The sequence below is a fragment of the Harpia harpyja genome, chromosome 4 (genome assembly GCF_026419915.1).
Source record: "Harpia harpyja isolate bHarHar1 chromosome 4, bHarHar1 primary haplotype, whole genome shotgun sequence".
NCBI classification, from domain to species: Eukaryota; Metazoa; Chordata; class Aves; order Accipitriformes; family Accipitridae; genus Harpia; species Harpia harpyja.
In genome coordinates this window covers 83,070,903-83,091,525 of record NC_068943.1, presented here as the reverse complement: position 1 = coordinate 83,091,525, position 20,623 = coordinate 83,070,903, and the positions used below count along the sequence as shown (strand labels likewise).

Sequence of the window (20,623 nt, the reverse complement as noted above, 5' to 3'; positions counted from 1 at the left end):
GGAGGGGAACAGAGAAAGAGCTATGAAACGCCAGTTTTCACCTCTCTTTCTGTTGGCACAGGAGACTCAGGCAGAGTTTACCAGCTCCATAAATCCAGACAGGTCGGGCTCAACACCATCAGGGCGCTGGAGAGATGTGCTCAGAGCAGAACGAGCTGTAGTACTGCCCGTGCCAGCATGAGCACAGCCTCAGACTGATCAAGAAGAGGTCCCTACGAACTGAGACCAGCCTGAACTTCACAACCTGCACACACTTCACCTTCAGCCCTGGCCTGCGATACCATGGCATCACCCCTGAGAGCTGAATTTGAAGGTTATCCTCCTCCTCTCTCCTCCCAGATTGCACAGCTTTTGGGTACAAAACTGGGCAATGTTTCTGCACGCGGCAGAGGCAGGGAGGACACTTACTGGCAGCAGTGAAGAACGAATTCACCAGCTTGTGGCGGTCCTTGCGAGCAGGGTCAGACAGGCTGCTGGTAGGCATGGGGGCTCTATGTTTGAGCGAGAGCTTTTTGGGAGGTTTAATTTTCTCATAGGGTTTGTTCTGCCACTGAGATTTCAACATGCTCTGGAAGTGCAGGCTCGTCGGCACATCTGCAGAGGGATACAAAACACGACATTCAAATTAACTAAATTATGCACCAGAAAGCTGCGGTTCTGTAATCCTCTCCCAGTCCCCCAAGAAGAACAGCCTTTGACAAACATACAGGCATCGACTGTAAAACCCAGGCTTGCCTATGCCTTCCTCACATTCAGGGAGGACCTGCAATGTTAGGACCCAACATTTCTAATCTGAAGCTCTTTGAGAGAAGGACATTCCTACAGGATTCACAGCTCAAGTATATCCCAGCAGCAGAATGAAGTCTTTGTCAAAAACCATGTGTCTTTACCACTGAACGTATCTCATGTACTGCCACGCTCAATTCTGCTATCTCATATCTGACTTCCAAGAATCTGAGATATGTCAGCACATCAAATCTACAGAGGTACGGGCTGGAAGAGAGAAATTCAGCTTAAATCCTCAATTTCAGGTCAAGCCAAAAGCCAACCAAGTCCTGTACGACGTTAATCTGCCTGATGTGGCACCTCAATCATCTAACGAAAGTTGTGTAAGTAAGCACGCTTCAGAGGCTCAAAGAGCAGAGGTACTGCTGCTCACCGGGAGCTCCCCAGGCAGGGGATGGGTCACACAGCCATTTGCGAGCAGGGAAACTCACAGGTAATTATCTGGGTAACTGATGCATTTCAAACCTGAAGTTTCTGTGCATACCACAGATCACAGTAATCCAGAGTACCTGTCCCTATTTAATCCTGCTGTCTCACAACGAGCACAAGTATGCTGTACTGCTGTGAAATTTGGCAGACACTACATTTGCTCACGTTCCTCAAGCTTCGTTTCTCCCAAATCCCATACAGACGTGCACTCCTGACCTTAGCCAAAAGACAGAACGCTAACGAGATTATTCAGTGTATTTCTTGTGCAGATAGGCTAAGGTAGACTATAAAAACCGTTAACTGGAGTAGCAAACTACTCCAGCCTCAGGAGTCCCACAAATAAGCCTTCCTTTCATACTCATAGCTTCAAACTTCAGATTTGATCACCAAATACTGCTGCGTAAGTCTCCTCCAAGACCCAGCTCTCTATTATATGCCTGAAAGCCAAATTCCTAGTTCGGAAAAGCATTAAAACCTTTAGGGTTAACAGGAGAACTACTGAGACATGAATTCAACTTCTCCAACTACACCTGTAAGATCATTATACACCAACATTTGTGGTTTGACATGCCACCCATCTGCTCTCCTCCCCCAGTACAGACCAGCAGACTGTTGCCAGCAGGACACGCAGCTCAATGCAAACTCACACTGCCACAACTAGGAGTTAAAAGCGCTAAGATGAGCATCAGTAGTACAAACATCCCTCCCCCACATCTCTCAAGCTCACATGACATTTTCACAGGGACTTTGAAGCAGCTCTGAGCAGAGATGAACCTTCCCAGGCCCTGCACAAGGAATAAAGCTCCTCACTCTGCGCCTGCAGAGGGGACGTGAAGGCAATTAGGAGCTGCCGTGGGATTTAGAAACTGCATCTAGATAATCTCAGAGGGCAAGTGGCAGAGATTCAAGCCCCATCGGTAGTCTCAATGGCTGATAAGTAAACCCCTCCCCAACATTGCCCCACCAACTCCAGGGACTGGAAAGCCCCAGCAGATCCAGGCAGGCAAACAGGACGGAGAGAGCTGGGAGAGCAGGGGCTGGAGTCGGCTGTTATTAATAGGGGGAACTTGACTCTCAGGAGAAAGCCAGGACAGCTGCATTTCAAGTACCTTGACGGTTAAAGCTCTGGTTTAGCCCCATCCATTTGCTAAGGAAGGGCTATCACAGTGCAATGGCAGCTCTTTGGCCACCACTACTGGTTTGTGGAGCGAAAGAAGAGTGAGGCGCCAAGCCAGTCCTTTAAGGATGTGGCCAGCGAGGCTGCAAAATCACTGTGTTGAAGTGGTCTGACTTTGGGAGAATGGGCTCTTTTCTGTCAATTTTTTGCTTTCTCCTGAAAATTCATCCCAACCCAGCAGCCCCCACATCTGTGGAAGGAGAAGACAGGTCAGAGGGAGGGGAAAAATTCAAGACAAAACACTGTCAGCAGAAAATGAGTTATTTGCTGGCTTGTCACTGTCCTGCTGTCAGCACTGGTTGCACCAGAGTCTGTGCAGCAAGTGACACCATCACTCCTCCCCTCCTCCTCCTCCTCCTCCTCCTCCTCGGCCGAGCGGTGCAGGCCTCCCAGGGACCGGCAGATGGCAACCACACTGAGCCCGAGAGCCCCAGCTCTCATCCTCCCCACCAAGGTTATTACATCATCTGAAAATTCCCAGCAAGAAATGAGATGAACCAGGAAAAAAAAAAAAAAAAACCTGAAAGGAAAGGGACAAAGCGCTTACGAAGCGCAAGTCCAACGGGTTAAAAGCCGTGATGCCTGAGCCCCACTTGCCAGAAGAATAAATGATCTTTATTCCTCCTGCGGGTGCCCGGCAATTTTGCCCTTGGCAAACTGCACCCGAGATCCTGCTGGCACCAGAGAGCCCCGGAGAGACAGGCTCAAAGTGAAAGTCAGCACATGCTCACAGCTCTAAGGCCAGGCTCCATCTAACAACCTCACAAGCTCCTCCAGAAAGTCATAATTCAGCCTCTGCCCATCGACCCAGCCAGTTGGCTTTCAAGGTGAGCCCCAAAAATAATCATGGGGGAGCACCAACAGCAACCTGGATTAATACTCACAGGCAGGGAGACACCTCGATGCAGACTAACAACGTCAGGCAGAGTAATTTCCCTACCTGAACACGCTACCTGGCTTTTTGTTTGGATAGAAAAGAATCCCCATCCCCCAAAAGCAACCCTAGCAAAACTAGGTTAATCTGAAGGAAGGAGGGGGGGGAATGGGTATTTCTGTATAGGTGTTTTAAGCTTTACACTGTATAGTTTTAAAAACAAAATTTTTAATCTCATGCAGCCAGAATGGATCTTTTACCATGTGAACTGGCTGCAGCTGACCCTAAGAAAATGGAAAGTGAATACTGGATGAGATAATTTGCCTGGTGGCCATGTTGCAATAGTACACAACAGGTTTTCTCACCGCTTCCTAGGGTATTAGACTTAACACTATAGATGGAGGATTACACGTGCTGTGAAGTCAGGAAATAAATTTCTGCTTCAGGAGTTCAGTGCGTTCAGTTCCTTTAGCATTCCTTAACAGAGATGTTTCTTTGGGGCAGGGAGGGGGAGAGATTTGGTTTTTAAAAATAGCACCAATTTACTATTTTGGTCTGTTTTAAATATAGTGTTAGTGAAAGATGCCAGACTAATTGTTCCCAGACACTCCATGCATTTCCCACTGTCACACAAAGTTTGTGCAAAGCTGGAATTTAAACCCAAACACACAGATTAGCGCAGTGTCTTAACCTGGACCAACCACTTTACATCCTCATGAGAAGCAGGGACACGCACCTTCCTCCCAGCATTACCAGCGGTGTTTTACACCTCAAGCAGCCAGACACTCCTACCAAGGAAAGGAACCACTATGATCTATTTACTGCCTGGCTCTCCGGATAAAAGTACCAGTTCCTATCATTTGTGGTCCTATATTTTGTGATCAGAGGAAAAAGATGACAGATGGACATCAATGTCATGCAAGTCAATAGTTTTTGGTCAAAGAACAGGCTTGTATTTAATCTGGCAGCTTAGGAAGCAAAAGACTCTGGAAACTACTTCTTTTCCCTTGGGAAAAGTCCCTCCACTTGAAATCTGTGAATACCCTACAGTCAGGGTCGGTTAGTTATTACTTTAATGATGATTAACCCTGATACCATAACACAGGGAAACGAGTGTCTTAACGGGAACATCCCTTCTTACTGTACCCTCTGAACCATGGAAGATCATTTACAATTCCTTACAAGGTCAAAACAATTTCCGGTGACTTAAACCATTCCACATATAATTTTATACAGACGAATAAACTCTACGGAAGCAAGTATTTCTCAAGTGGTTTACAGCAACAAAACCACCAGCCTAAGACCCAGGTCTGTCCCAGTACAGACTCCCAGGCACTGCTTGGTTTCTCCACTCCTAGTGACGCTCCAGGTCAGGTTCCCGTAACACAGATTCACAGCAGAGCAGCCTTCAGGTATAATGCTTTCCCAGACCCTTCCACTCCAGTAAATGCTCTACTCCTAAAAATACCTGCAGACCAACAAGCTTGGTCATACCCAAGCACATCTGCACTTCTTCTGGAAGCCCAAGACGGACGAGGAGGCTCTGGAGCACCTCCAAGCATCCCTTGCAACCCGTCTCAGGACCAGTTTCACAATAACCCTGCCAGCTTTGTGGGTGCTGTGCTTACCATCTGGGAATGATAAGACAGGATGAATACATGAGTCCAGTTGGGAGAGGCGCTCCAGCAAAGGGGCATCATACTGGATTTCCAGAGTCGTCGAGCTTCGAGTGCCACACAGAGCGCATGAAGGGTTCACATCACAGCTACATCGCACCAGGCTATTACGATGGACCTGGAAAGGGGACAGAGAATAGTGTGAACATATCAGAGGTCAAGATGTCTAACTAAGGGCTCTCTTCACACGTTGCCCTTTGACAGCTCATAAAAAACATCCTAAGGGCTGTTGTTTTGGGGTTTTTTTTAATACCTTGTGTAAAACCTGTTCATTTAGTCTGGACTCATAAAAAGACACTTTCACTTTGCATAAACACAACTGAAAACTACTACTCACCACCACAGACAGTTTAACATCTACTAAATTTGACTAAAAGTGTTTAATTTTATCTAGGTTGAAACCTCATTTATAAAAATCATGAGGCAGCACAATTCAGTTGTCAGAGAGGGAAAAAAAGCCTTTTTGAGTTCAGATGGGTCAGAGAGCCATGACTATAAGCCAAGAGCTGACACTTACAGGGACATCTTTACAGAGTGAAAAAGGGTGTTTTTCAACCTTGTTTCTTAAACCAGGACAGACTTTTCAGTTAACAGATTTATGGACTTTATATAGACTTCATTTATATGAAACCACTGTAGGCAGATGCACAACTGGATGTAAATCCCATACAGAGACAGCAACCTATGATTCCCCATCAAAATGGAAGGACGTATCAAACTGGATCATGCAGAAGTCTGTCCTGAGTCTAGTATTACTCAAATCATTTCCATTAATCATATGAATGACGGAAGAGATAATATCCTTAAGCCTTAGCAAATAACACTAGAACTGGGAAGGGCTGCAAGCACCTTGAAGGAAAGAGCTGGAAACCCACTCATGGTTACAAATTAAGAGAAATGATCTAAAATAAATCAAATATAATTCACTGAGGGCAAATGGAACAAGTGGACACTTCAGTGCCCAGTGAAGAGGAGGAAGAGGTAACTGAGCAGCAGTTCTGCCCAGAGGATCTGGTGGTTGTTATGGATCAGAAAATGAGCATGAATCAGCAGTGTTGTACCATTACTGAGAATTAACACCCCACAGGGCTTTATAAACAGGATGCCTGTGCAACACACATGAGGTAATCCAGCCACTCTGCTCGGCATTGCTAACGTGTGAGCTGGAGGGCTGCACCCAGTTTTGGGCTCATATTTAAGAAATGTGAGCATCAAACAGAGAGGAAAACAACAAAAAAATTACAAGATAAAAAATCATCCTATGTGCAAAATCAGAAAGACCCATGGCATGTTTAGTGTACAGGTGACCATATTAAGAATTACCACATCAACTTTCACACTTCAGGGAGAGCTTCTGAAGCGACTAGGGGAGCTGAGCAGTCTACACCGGGACTTGGACTACTGGTAATGACTTTAAATGGTAGCCAAGGCAGCTTATATTAGAAAGTTTGGTTTGTTTGGACAAGACTAGCTAAGCACTCAAATAGCTTGCCTAAGGAGGCTTAGACAAACCAGCTGGCACAGTATAAGGATAAAGCAGTCTGCTCTGAGGCATGGGGATGCTGCGGGTGACTGCAGGAGACCCCTTCCCATCCTGTTCCACAAGACCAGTCCTGTTTCCAACCCAATGCAGGCTACAGTCCCACTCAACCTTTAAGCCACTTTTCTTTCCTACAGGACATCTCCCAAGTTAAAAATTTCAAGTGATGTTGTATTCAGATTTTGTAAAACAGTAGGCACACTTATGGATGATCTCTGTTGAAGCAGCGAACTCTCCTGGTTGTGATTTCTCGTCGCAGCAATCCACAACCACTTCGTGCTAGACAGAAGAGTGTGGTCAACTGGACATGGTATGTCTGGACAATGACCTAGCCATCACTCAGCTTTCTCTTGAATAACTGGAGGAGTCCACAGAAATCCTCTGCTATCTGGCACATCGTCCATCCTTTGGAATTGCTCTTCTGAACCACCTCTGATTATCAAATGTATTTGATGACTACAGTCAAGATCTAACACAGAACTAACAGCCACTTCTTCAAACACTGAGTGCACAAGTCAGCATCACCTATGATGGTTCATAAACTTCCAAATCACTGAAGATCTTCCAAGCTGTCACTGCAGAGCTCTACCAGAAATACCCCAGATGAAACTGCAAACAAGTAATCAGTTAAAGCTAACTCAGCTGAGTGAGAATCTACTTTGCTCAGAAAAATGTTGCTTTTTGAGCTTCTCTTTAAAACTCCAGCACCTACAGAGTGAAAACCCTCGAACCTTTGTGGTAAAGTTTAACTTGAAACACTTTAACTCAAAGGTAAGTGGCTTTTTGCCATCTATGGTTCTGCAATCATGAAAGCTGCATGCACAAAAAAGGTCCTTATTCCCTCAACTTCTAACTATCTATCCTCCAGCTGACAGTTTATGGCATTCCTAAGATAAATTTAATGAAGCACGGCCTTTCCTCATACAGGCAATAAACAGTATTCCCACTTAACTGAATTCTGCATAAGGCAGAGGAATATAAAATAAAAAAAAAAAGAAAAAAGAAGAAAACAAAACCAGGAACAGTCATGGCATTCAGCAATTTCCAAACTTAAGCAGCAGAAGTGAACACGATCACCTTGGCAGGCCTTTTGCAAGACATCCCACATATGCCTGGTCAGACAGCTGTAGTTTTTCTTTGAGCAAGTAGCAGCGAGTTCCTGGGGCTGTGTTAATTCCTGTGCTCAGAGTTAAGGTTTCCTGATACTTGACTTTTCAGAGCTTCTTTCAATTGCTCAGACTGTGCCATATTGAACTACCCAGCCAGAAGTTCACCTCAGGCTGGTTGGTTTTAGAAAAGAAAACCCACATCAGAGTTCAGTATCTCCCCTCCTCAGTGACAGCTAATAAAAGTCTTCCAACCAATTAAAAGCTTCTCCTTCATTTCTCCTTTACTTCTCCAACAGCCTTTGAAGCCTCACTGTCCTCTTCCTCCCCATTATTTTTCCTGTCTTAATAACCACAAATGTTCCCAAAGCAGGGAGACCTCTTCATGCAAAAAGCAAAGGCACACTGGACCAACGCATCAGTACAACAGGCTCTTTGGTGTGGAGCTTTAGCTATATACTGCATCAAAAAACCAAAAAGCACTAACCTTTTTGGAAAGGGGCATAATGCTGCTAGGTCGAACAAGCCGTCGCTTCTTACAGCTCAGTACTGGGCGAGTGCGAGCTGCTACACACGTTCCATCCGAAGATGAAGAAACCATGTTCAGTCGTTGCTTTTTATGCAAGAGCTCCTCAGCTTCCTGGCCATCTCCCTGAGCATGTTCTGCCAGGCCAGGCTGAAGACTGCCCGAGAAGAGAAGAGAAGAGGAGAGGAGAGGAGAGGAGAGTAAGAAAGATACTGTTACTCATTCAACCATCCCACATTACCCAGCAGTACCAGCCAGGTTCACAATTCAGACCTTAGCAAACACTCTAAGCTGAGTTTAAAGCATTGCAGTTTCATAAGGCAGTAACTTTTATTAAGCCAACTCTAATTTTTGCTTTTACTTTGGTCGCTTTCCACACTCTCCCACCACTGATCCTTTAAAAAAATACCTTTGGAAGTTCTGAACAAAAAATAGCATGTAAAGCCCAACACAGAGCAAGACCAAACGCCCCTCTAGACCTGAACAGCTTTAATCTTAGAATTCAGCATCCCTTAAAATTACAGTTCAGGGTATCTTAATACAACAGGTTCTCAGGAGTCTAAATGCCAGGGAGCACAAGACAGAGAACATAATTTTCTAGAAAAAATATTTAACCTCAATGTAAACTCGATTCTGATTAACGTTTGAGAACTATACCTCTAACAACTCTCAGCGGTGACACCAGAAAGGTGCAATGTTAACGCTAACCTTTCTGCTTTACGTACAAAGGAGTTCCCTGTCCACATGCAGTAACCCTGCCCTACCGCGGCATCAATACACCATGCCACCTACCAAATACCAGCGCAGCTCTTCATCTACGTAACTTTTTCATGTATATTTTACAAGCATTTAATTTCTAAATGTGAAACATTAAAGCCCTGTGGTCTAAGGCTCTGCAGTTCAAAGGCTACAGGCATATAAAGGGCTCTGTTATAGCCTGCAGTGTTTCAGCTGTAGCAATGAGTTAGTGGATTGGTGCTTTCTACGCTTGCTCACACTGCACTGGTGCAGCATCCCTCCCTCCTCAAGGTACTAAGCAAGTGCAATGGTTCCGGCAATGCTTCTCTAGCCACTATCAGAACTTTGAAGCACCACGTGTTCAAGTGTTTTCAAGTGGTTTAACCCTGAAATCATCCTGTAGCACAGGAGAATTTCTTTTACTTGTTTCCATTTACCCACTTAAAGACTCTCTCAACAGAAACAGCCTGGAGAAACAAAGAATTTAGAAAGTCTTACTCCCAAAATCAATGGGATTTGGGTACCTCAGTATCTCCAGAAAAGTGGGCCAGTGGTTACATATACTTCTGCAAAATAATTGCAGGCGGGCCACCAGTACCTTTGAATCATACAATTTGCGAGTGTATTAAAAATACCCATAAAGAAACAGTTTTGAACATGCTCATTGCATGGTTGCCTGCAGGGCTTGTTCATGTAAACACAGCTCAGTTTAATACCATTTTCAGAAAAACAATGCAGCAGAAAACCTCAAGCAAGCAATCTCCTCCAGAGTGTTTCCGAGCATGATCTACTACCATACTTTTTTCAAAAAGAGACCATTTATACCGTTACCAACCCAGTTACTACCAACCAGCACGTTACAGGCTGGTTTCCAGTGGGACTTTGTAAAGATCATAAAAATCAGACTCTTCTCATAATATACAAGCAGCTTACGTGTTAATAACTCCATTGACGGGTCTTGGTGCTCCACAGGGCTTGGCGGGATGGGATTCAGGAGTATTTGCAGCAGAAATACCCGAGTTCTCTAGTGGCTGGGATCCAGAAACACTCTAAGGAAGGATGAGAAAGATCATAAATTAATAAAAAAAGCTTCTTAAATAGCCACAACTTTCTTATTCCCCGTTTCTAGTTGAGGACTCTGCACTGTAGCCATGGGTTTCCACACAGGACTTCAAAACAAGGGTTCAGAAGTCACTATGTGAACAGGAGACCAGAGACGTAAGGACTTCTTAGGGAGCAGCTCTGGCAAGAGGATGGATAAAGAACAGTGCTTTCAATGCAAGAACCAAAGGACTTCAATTCCCCTCAGGCAACCACTGAGGAGCATGAAAGGCTGAGGTCTTTAAGGAGATTTTAGCATTTTGTCTCAATAGTGCAAACAAGTTCATAACCACCTGTAAACCTCGCAGGCGTCTTCAGAAGTTTGATGCTGTGCTCTAAGCCACATGGCTGCAAGCTCTTGTCTAAGCACTTTGGGGGAAAACAGGAGGAGAGGGAGAGGAGAACAGACTTGCAAAACTGAATTTGCATTTTAACTAAATACCTGTGCAAACATAGTCCAAAAAGCACTTTAAAAAGTATTTTAAATGAGTATGCACACAAGCTGTGGTTTTTGGATATAAGCAGGCCAACCCTATAAAGCTAAAACTGCCTGATAAACACAAAGCTGGAAAAACCTTTTTGGCAGAGGAAAAGTAAGTAAAAAATAAGCTAAAGACACAGAGCTCGCCAATCCCTTATGCCTTAGGTCTGAAATACAAACCCCCTTGCTCTGCAGTGAGCAGCAGTTACTGTGTGGCTGCAACACTGAACGATGCCCATCTCCCACTGCCCTGCAAGTGGCCTCAACAGGGGGTACTGTCACCGCAGCTTCCAAGGACACACTGGCTTTGTATACCTCCTGCCAGTGACGTTCCTGCTCCCCGCCCCAGCAGGTGCCGGCACAGTCCAGGATCTTCATACCCCTGGCACTCATCGCCCCCAGTTTCATCCCTGCAGCCCCTTCTTTTTGTTTTCAGACACACTCTTCCTCCTCCCTGGGGTTAAACTTCATTTCTTCCTTCGTGCAGCACTTCCTACACTCACTGCCAGTATCTCTCTAGCTGGGTTTCCCCTTTTGTGCACACAAGGGTGGTGGTGCAGTTGAAGTACTAGTAAAAAAGACAAAAGAAAGGTCTGACTTATCTACATAGATGGCCGGCCGGCCAGCCAGCCAGCCCCCCTGCTTGTCACATACTCCATCTCAAAAGTATCTGTATTGCGTTGATTAAAATCTTCCCTGCATTCACTCCCCCAACTCAATGAACAACTAAAATCAGGCTACGGCAGTGCTGGACTAACGGTTTCCAGAATAGCAGAGACCTGACTCACCAAGGGAAGAGCAACTTCTAACAACACAGACAACTTCTGCCTGTTGCCTGTTTGAGGAACTTTGCTGGGTTTTCTACACTTCTGCTAAAAAAGACGTTTCTCCCGGGGGGGAGCAGGGACAGGATCAGACCGACAGGCTTGTCTCTGACACTTGATCTGAGCGCACAGACATAGGGGCAAGATCAGATCGCGCCAGAAGTGTTAGGCAAGCACAACACGTCACCCTGGCAAGGTGAAGTCAGTGCAGGAGCTCAACGTTTTCCCTCTGGTTTCCAGAGACTTGGCAAGGCTGAGCCTTCACATGACACCTCCGCCGGAGGCACCCATGGTTCAGGAGGGCGGGTACACATGACTCATAAGCTCTTTTGAAATAGGGTATTTATTTTCTTCTCCAGAAAGGGTCTTAAAGGAGGAACCTCTTCTCCAAGAGCTATCTCCGGCTCGGCGGTTCAAGATAGGAATAGAGGGTGACCCCGCTGCTTCCTGCGGAGGAGCTGGAAAGCATCAATCCAAAGTCTATTTATCAGAAACAGCCCAGGCTGTTTATCACCTTATCACACTGAAGATGGGTGTACCCTAACAAGGCTCTGACATGAGCAATGGGGCAACGAGCAGGACTGCAAGAGCTGACATCTCCAGCGTTCAGAGCAGAGGCAGAGCTATTGCACCAGCTCCTCCTGGATGCACCCCCCAATGCCGTGCCTTCCTCCAGGGCTGGCTGGGCAGCCAGGCTGGGATCCAGAGGAGCATTCATCACACCGGGATCACATCGATGCTCCAGACTGAGCTCTTCTCTGTGTTTTGGTTATGACTGGGGTCTGGAAGTTCAGGTCTTTAGGATACCTAGGACTCTTGGGGGAGGGCATCAAAGATTCAGCTTTAGCACACCTGCTTGTTGCACATGAAACCAGGAGCCTGCAGACTACCAGGGGCTCTCACGGCAGTAAAGCAGCTGTGTGCTGGCAGGTAGTCACGACCCAACAAATGTCCCCCCTATTCCCAAAAAACCCAAACAAAACCAGACAGGTTCAGACGTTCACCTATTAGTAGATACAAACCCCTAAGGCAGGGAAAAGCCTTACCAAGCCACTCCATCAGCATCTTTTCTCATTTACTATTAAAAATTTTAAGTGCACCCCCCCTTGCTAGATTAGCAATACAAGCAATGAACCAATATCAACAGCCGAGATATTTCTTCATGTTATTCCCATCTTCAGGCAAAAATACTTATTCACATACTGAGCTTCCAGTTCCCAACAGACATTCCCAGGCCTTCTTTGAAAAGCCCCTCCCTCCACTGACAATGGGATTAACTCCTCCTAAGGCTTATCAGCCACATCCCACATATCAAGCTGATGCCCGAGGACACGTATCCTGCATTCACACCAGCCAAGGGAGGTACTCGTTAGCGGATGAGATCCAAAAAGGAGCTGGGGGTGAGACAGGATGAATTCCTCCCCTTACTCCACGTTGCAGACCTGTCTCTTACTCTGCCAGCTTGGGGAGGGTGGGGAAGGCAAAAAACCCAAAAGCTTAATTCGAAGCAGCCCAAAGAGTGCCAAAATGATAAGCACCTCTCCAGAAGAGGCCCAAGAGATACCATTCCAGTAAGTGTCCTAACGCAACAGGAATGGTCTCTGGGCTAATCTCTGGCTCCGAGCAGATCAAGGCTCTGACTCAACACCCCACCCTTACAAGCAAGTCTGATTAAGCACAAACCCTCCAGCAGCAGGGTGTAGAAGCTGGGTGCCTGGAGGCAGCGTTTCTGGTGGCTGACACCTCCAGCACTGCTGCAGAGAAGCTAGCAGCGTGAAGTGATGTTTGTGTCCACCAGCAGCCATGTGTGGAAGGGGAATAAAAAGTCCTTTTCAGGAGGAGCTACCCTCCAAGATGGCAAGCATGGCTGCAGGAATAGCCACAAGAAGGTGCCAAGCAGGAACCTGCAGCCTGCTTTACACCTAAAATGTTGTTCTTCACTGCTCTCCGTATTTATTATTTGTGTCACTGTTACCTCCAAGACCTTTACGACAGATCAGATCTCCATCGCACAAGCACTGCAGTAATAGAAGTCTCTGTCTGAAGAGCTCACCCCAGGTGAAAGGGATGAGAAAAGGGACAACGCAGGAAATGAGTAAACACAGCAACAGTGAGGTGGCTGTGAGCAGCAAAACCAGACAGCACTGGCCAAGCAAGCTTTTTCTTTTCCATACATCAGAAATCTACAGACATTTTCTACTCTATACATACAGAGATGATGTCTAAAACAATCTAAAAAAGGACAATGTGATGATATTGTAAGTATACGGAAAATGTCTTTTATATGTAGGGACAAAGTCAGGTGGGACACAGTCCTTCCATCTGCAGATTCCCAGGTTGAAAATACACTCATGTCAGATAAACTTCTTGATTTAAACAGATAAGGAAAAAAAATATTCTTCCTATCACTGTTAAATTTGATCATTTATCTCCGTTATCAGCCTGCCATTTACAGATTAGCTCCCAAATAACAGCCAATTCATCAGTGCAGGAGCTTGCTATTTCTGAAGCGAATCGGAGCACGCTGTCACTGTGCTTGTTTATTATTCTCCAAGCGCTTTTTGGGTTAAAGCATGAAAAGGGGGGGCCATATGACAGACGGACATCACTGTTCAAAACCAGACACTGCGTAATGCTTGTGATTCAATCATGATCTGTAGCAGCCCCTGTCATCCTGGCTCTCCAGCCTCCCGTCGCTCCTCCAGCGTGGCTCTGTGTTCATGTGAAGGACCATCTACTATTTCAGCTGTGAGCAAAACCTGTTCATTGTACCAAATTACACAGCAGAGTTTTGGGCTCAGCTAATCTGCTAATTAAAGACTTAAATTCCAAACGCACATCTGAAAGCCAGTGTCAAGCGAGGAGACATTTTATTACAATCACCTGTAATGACCCCTTTGCGGTCCGGTGTTGAAAAATTTCACAGTATTTCATATTATCATTCAGTATCAGGAAAACTCTGACAAAGTCTTGCCAGTGATAGGAGAAAACACTCAAAATACAATTTTACAGTCACTTCTAGTTAAGTTATTTATCTATATCAACTACATTGAATATTGGTCTATGAAACTCAAGCACTCCCATTGCAGTGAAGCTTCTCTTAGTACTACACCACAACTTCAAAATCCTCTATTTTAATACGTCGATGTGTCCCACAGGATCAAAAGTAATCACAGCCAGGCTGAACAGTACGATCAAGCCTTTAGTCTGTGGCCTACATTTCTGCATTAAATAATAAATACCTGGCACTCTGCATAGTTTCCAGTGCATCTCACTGAAATCATTAGTTCCCCTTCCAAGGGGTAACACTCAGGCAGATATTAATAGCCACATCTTCAGAAGACTTTGCTAATTGTGCTGCTCTCAGTTTGAGGTACTTTTTTGCTACAGGGAAAGGATTAGTTAGGATTTTTAAGCTTCACAAAATGCTAATGCATATTACAAAGGTACCCCAAGGAACTCCGTTCTAAAAGGTGTTTAAATCCTATCGTTTATTAACCCCAAAATAATCTGGGAGGGGGCGAGGTACACAGAGCAACAGATCAGCAATTCCCATGTGAAGTTCCCACAGTGAGGTGCTTCTGCAGGAGGCCAGTCCCATGCCAGACACATGGTTCAAGCATCTCTCTCCATGGCAGCTTAAAAGGACAAACCTTCCCTACCCGAAATTCATGAACGTGAAGTATCTGGACCCAGCCACTTCTGCTGCTGGCACTTACCAGCCGGTCAGCCCCAGGCTCCAGCTTAACTTCAGCACTAACGGGACGGGATGCATCATCTACTGCAGGATCAGGGGGTGATGCTTCACCAAGAACTATCAGCCCCTGGAAGAGAGGGAAGGGAACAGGAATTAACTGCAGGTCCTTCAGTCTCAGCAAGGGAACTGCGCATCCATCGTCCCCCAGAAACTACAACTATTGCACAGCCAAGGCTTGCATTCCCACTGCATTTTTCAGACATGATGCCAAACCGAATCCCCTGCTGCCTGGATTTTCCTGACATCTAAGCTGAACTCAGAGGGGGAAGGACAGTGCTGAAGCCAGATCACATGCCTTCAGATCATTAATAGTAGACAGTTAGCTCCCTCTCGGGCAAAACTGCTGAAATGCTGGTGCCATCCCACTTCCCATCCCTTCCCCTCCTCCCGCACACGGAGGTTCAGCGAGCTGCATGCCAGCAAAACCAAAGAGAATGTTTTGCTGTAGCGCAGAGCAGGAAACGACTGCTTTCATAGTACAAAGTGGAACCCGCCACCACAGCCAAGCAAACAATTTTGAGCGCGTGCCAAAAATCTACAGTCAATCTTGTTACTCTGAGCAGATTTTTTCAAAGAAGTGATATTCACAAAATTCAGTAAGAAAAGAAAAACACTGATAAACAAGCCATTGCTGTAACCCTAGTGGGACAAAGCACAGCGGCAGAGCACTGTTTTATCAGGCTTAACATATGTTGTCCTGTTTATGTTTTACTCTAAGCGAAGCTCACTCTAAAGGCAGAACTGCCTTCTCTCTGAACAACACGAAGTAAAATCATTATAATTATGTAGATTCTGAGCTATATAACAACAAAGCAGACTAAAATGTGCAAGGGATTAGAGAGCTGGTGGAACCTACAGGCCATGAATATAGTCTGGGACAAAGACAAGCCAGGACAAAGACAAGCCAGAACAAGTTTGTGATCACTCAAACAAGGAGCTATGGAAAGGGCTGCTCAGATTAACAGGCAGATCAGTCATCTGAAAATAATTTTGGAGGTTGCACGGTATATCACAAGAAAGTGAGCCTGGAAGGGAACCTGGACACATTATCTGGAGAGAGGAGAGTTACAAGGCTTCCCTCAAAGCTCACAAAGTCAGATCTTACATATAGCTGCATCAACAACTGATGGCATGGCACATGGCCACTGAAGTCTCTTGTAAGGCTGATCTTACGCCCTGACACAATCTTCTACACCACAGATTGCTGGCTTTCCAGAACTATGGGCTAGCTCATAGTTCAGTGATACTTTATTTAAAAACAGTTCATAAACTAAATACAACTGTACCTGGCCTCTGACCAGCAATGAGGGAGTAGCTAGCTTCTAGAATAAACATGATGACGATTTTCTAGAGTTTTCTGGCATCTCAGAAGGATGTTTAGTGGATGAGAGAGGCTGGAAGTCTAAATACTGCTGTGCTTTTCCTCTACTCTTGAAAGATCCCTCTCTGAAAGCAACCTATCACATTTCGCCACTGCTTCTAGAAACATCCTCAGGCATGCCTCAGCAAAGAGGTCAGTCATGTGCAGATATCAGCTGTAGGAGACAGTGGACATGAAAAAGGGAGAAACTGGGACTGAATGCAAAATTGGAACCAAGGAAACTGCTTTCCTTCAACACTCCAGAAAGCACTTGGGCTTCTCATTTGCTCAGCGAGAGAATGACATGGGGAATCATGGGCACCAGGAACAGAAACAGCCACCAACGACTTCTGCCTTCAGTTTAAAGAAAGAGGATGAAGGGAGCTGCTCCATGCCTCAGGAAGGAGCAGTAATTAATTCTATATACTGTGGGTATTTGTTTAGAAGTATGTCCCTTTACTGGTGACTTTGACGCAGCGGCAACGCTTAACACAGCCTTCCCTGTGACAGTCACAGATTTGGTTTCCGTGCCCTCGTACAGAAGCTGCACTGCCCGAACCTACCGTGCATGCCAGCTGTCCTCTCCCAGCTCCTAGCCCACAAGACAGCTTCCATGAACCTACAGACCTGCAGGTTGGACAGCATCTTCCTACCGAGGGCTTGAGCTATCTGCTTTGCTTCTAAGAGTTTTAAATCTCCGTTATTTATACACTTCTGAATAATAGAGAGGGATTACAAGGGCAACATCAAATTTCCATTTCCCTTTCAGGAAAGGGAAAGGAGTAGTGCATCTGAATTATTCCAAGGTCACACAATACTTGCGTTTCACCAGCATTCTCCAAAACAAAGAAAAAAGCAAGGCCCCCTCCAGTATTTATGGGCAAGCTTGCTGCTTCTTTACTCCCATTTTTATCACTAATTACAGTATTAGTGAGAAGTCAATCATACAGGTCTCAGATAGAGACAGATATAGAGATAGATCTCAGATGTCTCACAGTCCTGTAAGTCAGCAGCTTCTGCCAAGGGCTGCCAAGGGACTAATGGGTGAGGAAGAGGACTGACACACATTAAGACACATCAGAAAGAGACTGAGTGCCCTGAACAGCCCCGCACAGGGACAGCAGCATCTCTCATCGTGCCCTATGCCTGACATCCACTGCAGACACAGGAAACTCATGTGAGAGCTGCAAATTCTTCCAGCAAGAGGCTCCTCCTAATTCCCATCCCACCCTTCCCATCACGCGTTTTTCTTGACTCAGCAGCTCGGACCAGAGCACAGCCCTCCCCATGGGACAGGCTGCACACAGATCAGACCAAAAGCTTGAAGGGAACACAGCGAACCCATCTTGGATGGTCTGGGAACAAGTTGAACCTGGATCTGTAAAGATGATGTGCAAAACAACCCCATCTTTAAGGAGTTTTGGTCACTGTATTTCAACCAAGTCTGCCACTGCACAAAATTCCTGCAGAAGCCCTTCATCTTAATTTACCTCTTATTCCATCTAAGAGTGAAACTCGTAAGAGACACAGAAAGAGACAAAAAATGCTGTTCGTTCCTTTCCAAACATGGAGCATCTGCCACCCACACATGCAGGGAGGTGCAAAGACTCTGCGTGGGGGGGACGAGCACCGTGCCACACCCCATCTCAAAAAGGCCCAACAAAGCACATTTGTGAAAAGAAACAAAACCACCTTATTACCTTCATGGATATCCAGTCCCTTAAATTAACTGTACACGCTCTTAAAAGCCAACACAAAATAGCCTGCTATTTTTAAGCACCAGAAAACACAGTACTTTACAACTAACTTTGAACACACGCTCACTGATTTGTTGTTTTCCTCCGCATCTCACCAGGCTCCAACTAAGCTGATCCAAATGTGCTGAAAACACAATTACTGCTGAGACACTCAGGCAGCAGTGTACCTTCAAACTAGAAGGTTATTTTCAACTGCCTGGTCCTTCTCTTGCTTTGATTTGACAAAGCAATGCATCTTTCTTGAAGGGTACACTGGGATGCAAACCTTAACATATAATGGTAATTAACCTAAAAAAAGAATAAAGTAGAATAGCAGCTTTGAATTCCTGCAGCAGCTACATTTTAACCTCCTTATGGCCAAATAAGTTAGAGTTATGTTGATAGAAAAAACAAGGTGTCTCCAAATTCTTTAATTGTTGTCCTTGTACAATTTGAAGCCAAATCCATTCCAGTAAGACTCTTGTATTACTGAAACATGCACTTGTCTCTCTAGTCTCCTACACTTGTCCCAAGCTGCTTTTATGAATCTTACTTGAGTTTTTCCATTGATGAAAACAGAACATGTTTTACAAGGCATCCTTGAACTCAATGACACCAAGACAACAACCGCGGGGTGCAAGCAGCGATCTCCATGAAGTCCTATTAGAAAGATGGAGTATTTGATACTCGCTTTCTTGTTCACACAGAACAGCCACTACCAAATCCTCAACATCTGAATTCTTCTGCCACTGTAAGTGGCATGCTTTATCTTCAATTCATGTATCAGGTTATTGCAGTTGAGGAGTTTTTGTTTGAACAAATCAAAAAAGATGACATCCTGTTTTCTGAAACCTCAGATGTACTTTTCAACTTTGACACAATACCGTGATGTTCTCCTTTCAGACCTAGAGACTGTAACCTTAGATAAAAACATACAGGATGCTTGTAGTCATTATCAGGCCATTTCACGAGTCTGTCAAGTTGTCATCATCTGGTGAAAGCACTGAATCTTCCACTTCATTAGATGAGTTTTCTCATTTCTTCAATTACTTAACTTTTAGCATATAAATGTTTAGCTATTTTGTATTTTATACTTAGAAACCATCTTGCATGATTGGCTTTCTTAAGACAGAAGGAAGATGATTCTTTCTGAAACGGGTTCATTAATATGACATACAGTTCGCTTCCCAGAAACCTTTTGCTCTAATCTCAGTAATGTATTCCGTTCAGCAAGCCATGCTCTTCCACCTAGCCATTTATAGCCCTCACTCACCCAATTAGCCTGTTTTTCTACATAGCTGCATAAAAGTCCAGTCTCCCTCCCCTGCCTGTGCTTTCTACCCACCTGGAAGCCTCTCTCCCCGCCACCCCCAGAGCACCACACATCTTGGGAGAAGTTTGCCAGACTCTGAATTCCTGAGGATCTGTAAGTTGATGCAATACCATGAGCCTTCTTGCTACAAACTCCAGACTTTCCTCCCTCCAAGGCCTGACATTTAGACGTGCATGCCTGAACAAGTCTTGGTAACAATTCCTTCCTCATCCCTTCTCTGCTCTCCCCCGCTCTCCCGCCATCTGAGAGCAAGTCTGAAAAAATAATTCCTTCCACAGAGAAAGGTCATCACCTAGAAACAGTCTTTTTTTATGATACAGACTCAATTTTAAGCCTGTGCTATGTGATAGCATCTGAAGCTAACTTCCTCAACAGTCCCCTCCCTTCCCCAGTAAGTCTCTTGTTAGGTTGTTCCTTATCCCCATCTTCAGCTACTCCCAAAAAGAAAGAACGGGAAGATAAAAAAAAAAAAAAAAATCAAATAAAAAAGACAAAGGCTCAAATGATGGGGAACAGCAAGACTGACTTTCAAGTAAGGTATTACTCTCTTCATGTTACCATATTGAACCAGGGAAAAGAATTACACTCAGCCCATGCCAAATAACATTACAATTAGTCACAACTGTGCAACACGCTTTTTGAGAGATGCGGGGGGGCGGGGAGCATCAGGCTTTGCAGACGTACTCCCCACTGCATCAGAAGAGAGACCGATTAGGCGGCAGACAAAGCAAAATCACACGTATCCAAACGCACTCCTGGTCCTCACCTTATTGGCTCTAATCTGCTTGTAAATGTCCGTTTGCTGCCGGATTCGGTATTCCAGGTCCGAGACATGGGCTTGGAGCCAATTCCAGCGACTGACGATGGCTGCACGGTCTGCTGCCCATCTCCACTCTGCCCTCCGCCTCCTGGAAAAACAGAGAGGGGAAGGGGGGATTATTTTGAGTGTGATTTTAATTATACAGTCCACAAGAAAACCTAGCAGAACTGACAGATAGATCAAAAGCTACATACTGAATGGCATGACTGATACCATCTAGCCACTGCTAATAATTACCAACCAAACTACAGACGTGCTATAAAAGCCATGCCTCCACACAGCAATATTAAAACAACTTTTGGTACCCAGTGATTGAAGTCCTGCCTATGCAAGCGTTAAGATTTTATTCCACGCTTAGC

At 45.2% G+C, this 20,623-nt stretch overlaps 1 protein-coding gene across 5 annotated transcripts in view; it reads right to left on the bottom strand.

The window, feature by feature from the left end:
* Nucleotides 1-20,623, bottom strand: part of KANSL1 (KAT8 regulatory NSL complex subunit 1) — a 101,922-nt gene that overhangs the window by 10,533 nt on the left and 70,766 nt on the right. For 4 of the 5 annotated variants that reach the window (XM_052785112.1, XM_052785115.1, XM_052785113.1 and 1 more), the window contains 6 exons: nucleotides 20,211-20,352; nucleotides 14,978-15,082; nucleotides 9,786-9,901; nucleotides 8,076-8,271; nucleotides 4,895-5,060; nucleotides 409-594 (listed from right to left, as the gene is read on the bottom strand). In XM_052785112.1, the coding sequence (XP_052641072.1) occupies nucleotides 409-594; nucleotides 4,895-5,060; nucleotides 8,076-8,271; nucleotides 9,786-9,901; nucleotides 14,978-15,082; nucleotides 20,211-20,352 (911 nt within the window). The remainder of the gene's footprint in view (nucleotides 1-408; nucleotides 595-4,894; nucleotides 5,061-8,075; nucleotides 8,272-9,785; nucleotides 9,902-14,977; nucleotides 15,083-20,210; nucleotides 20,353-20,623) is intronic. The other variant, XM_052785114.1, reaches the window with a different exon arrangement.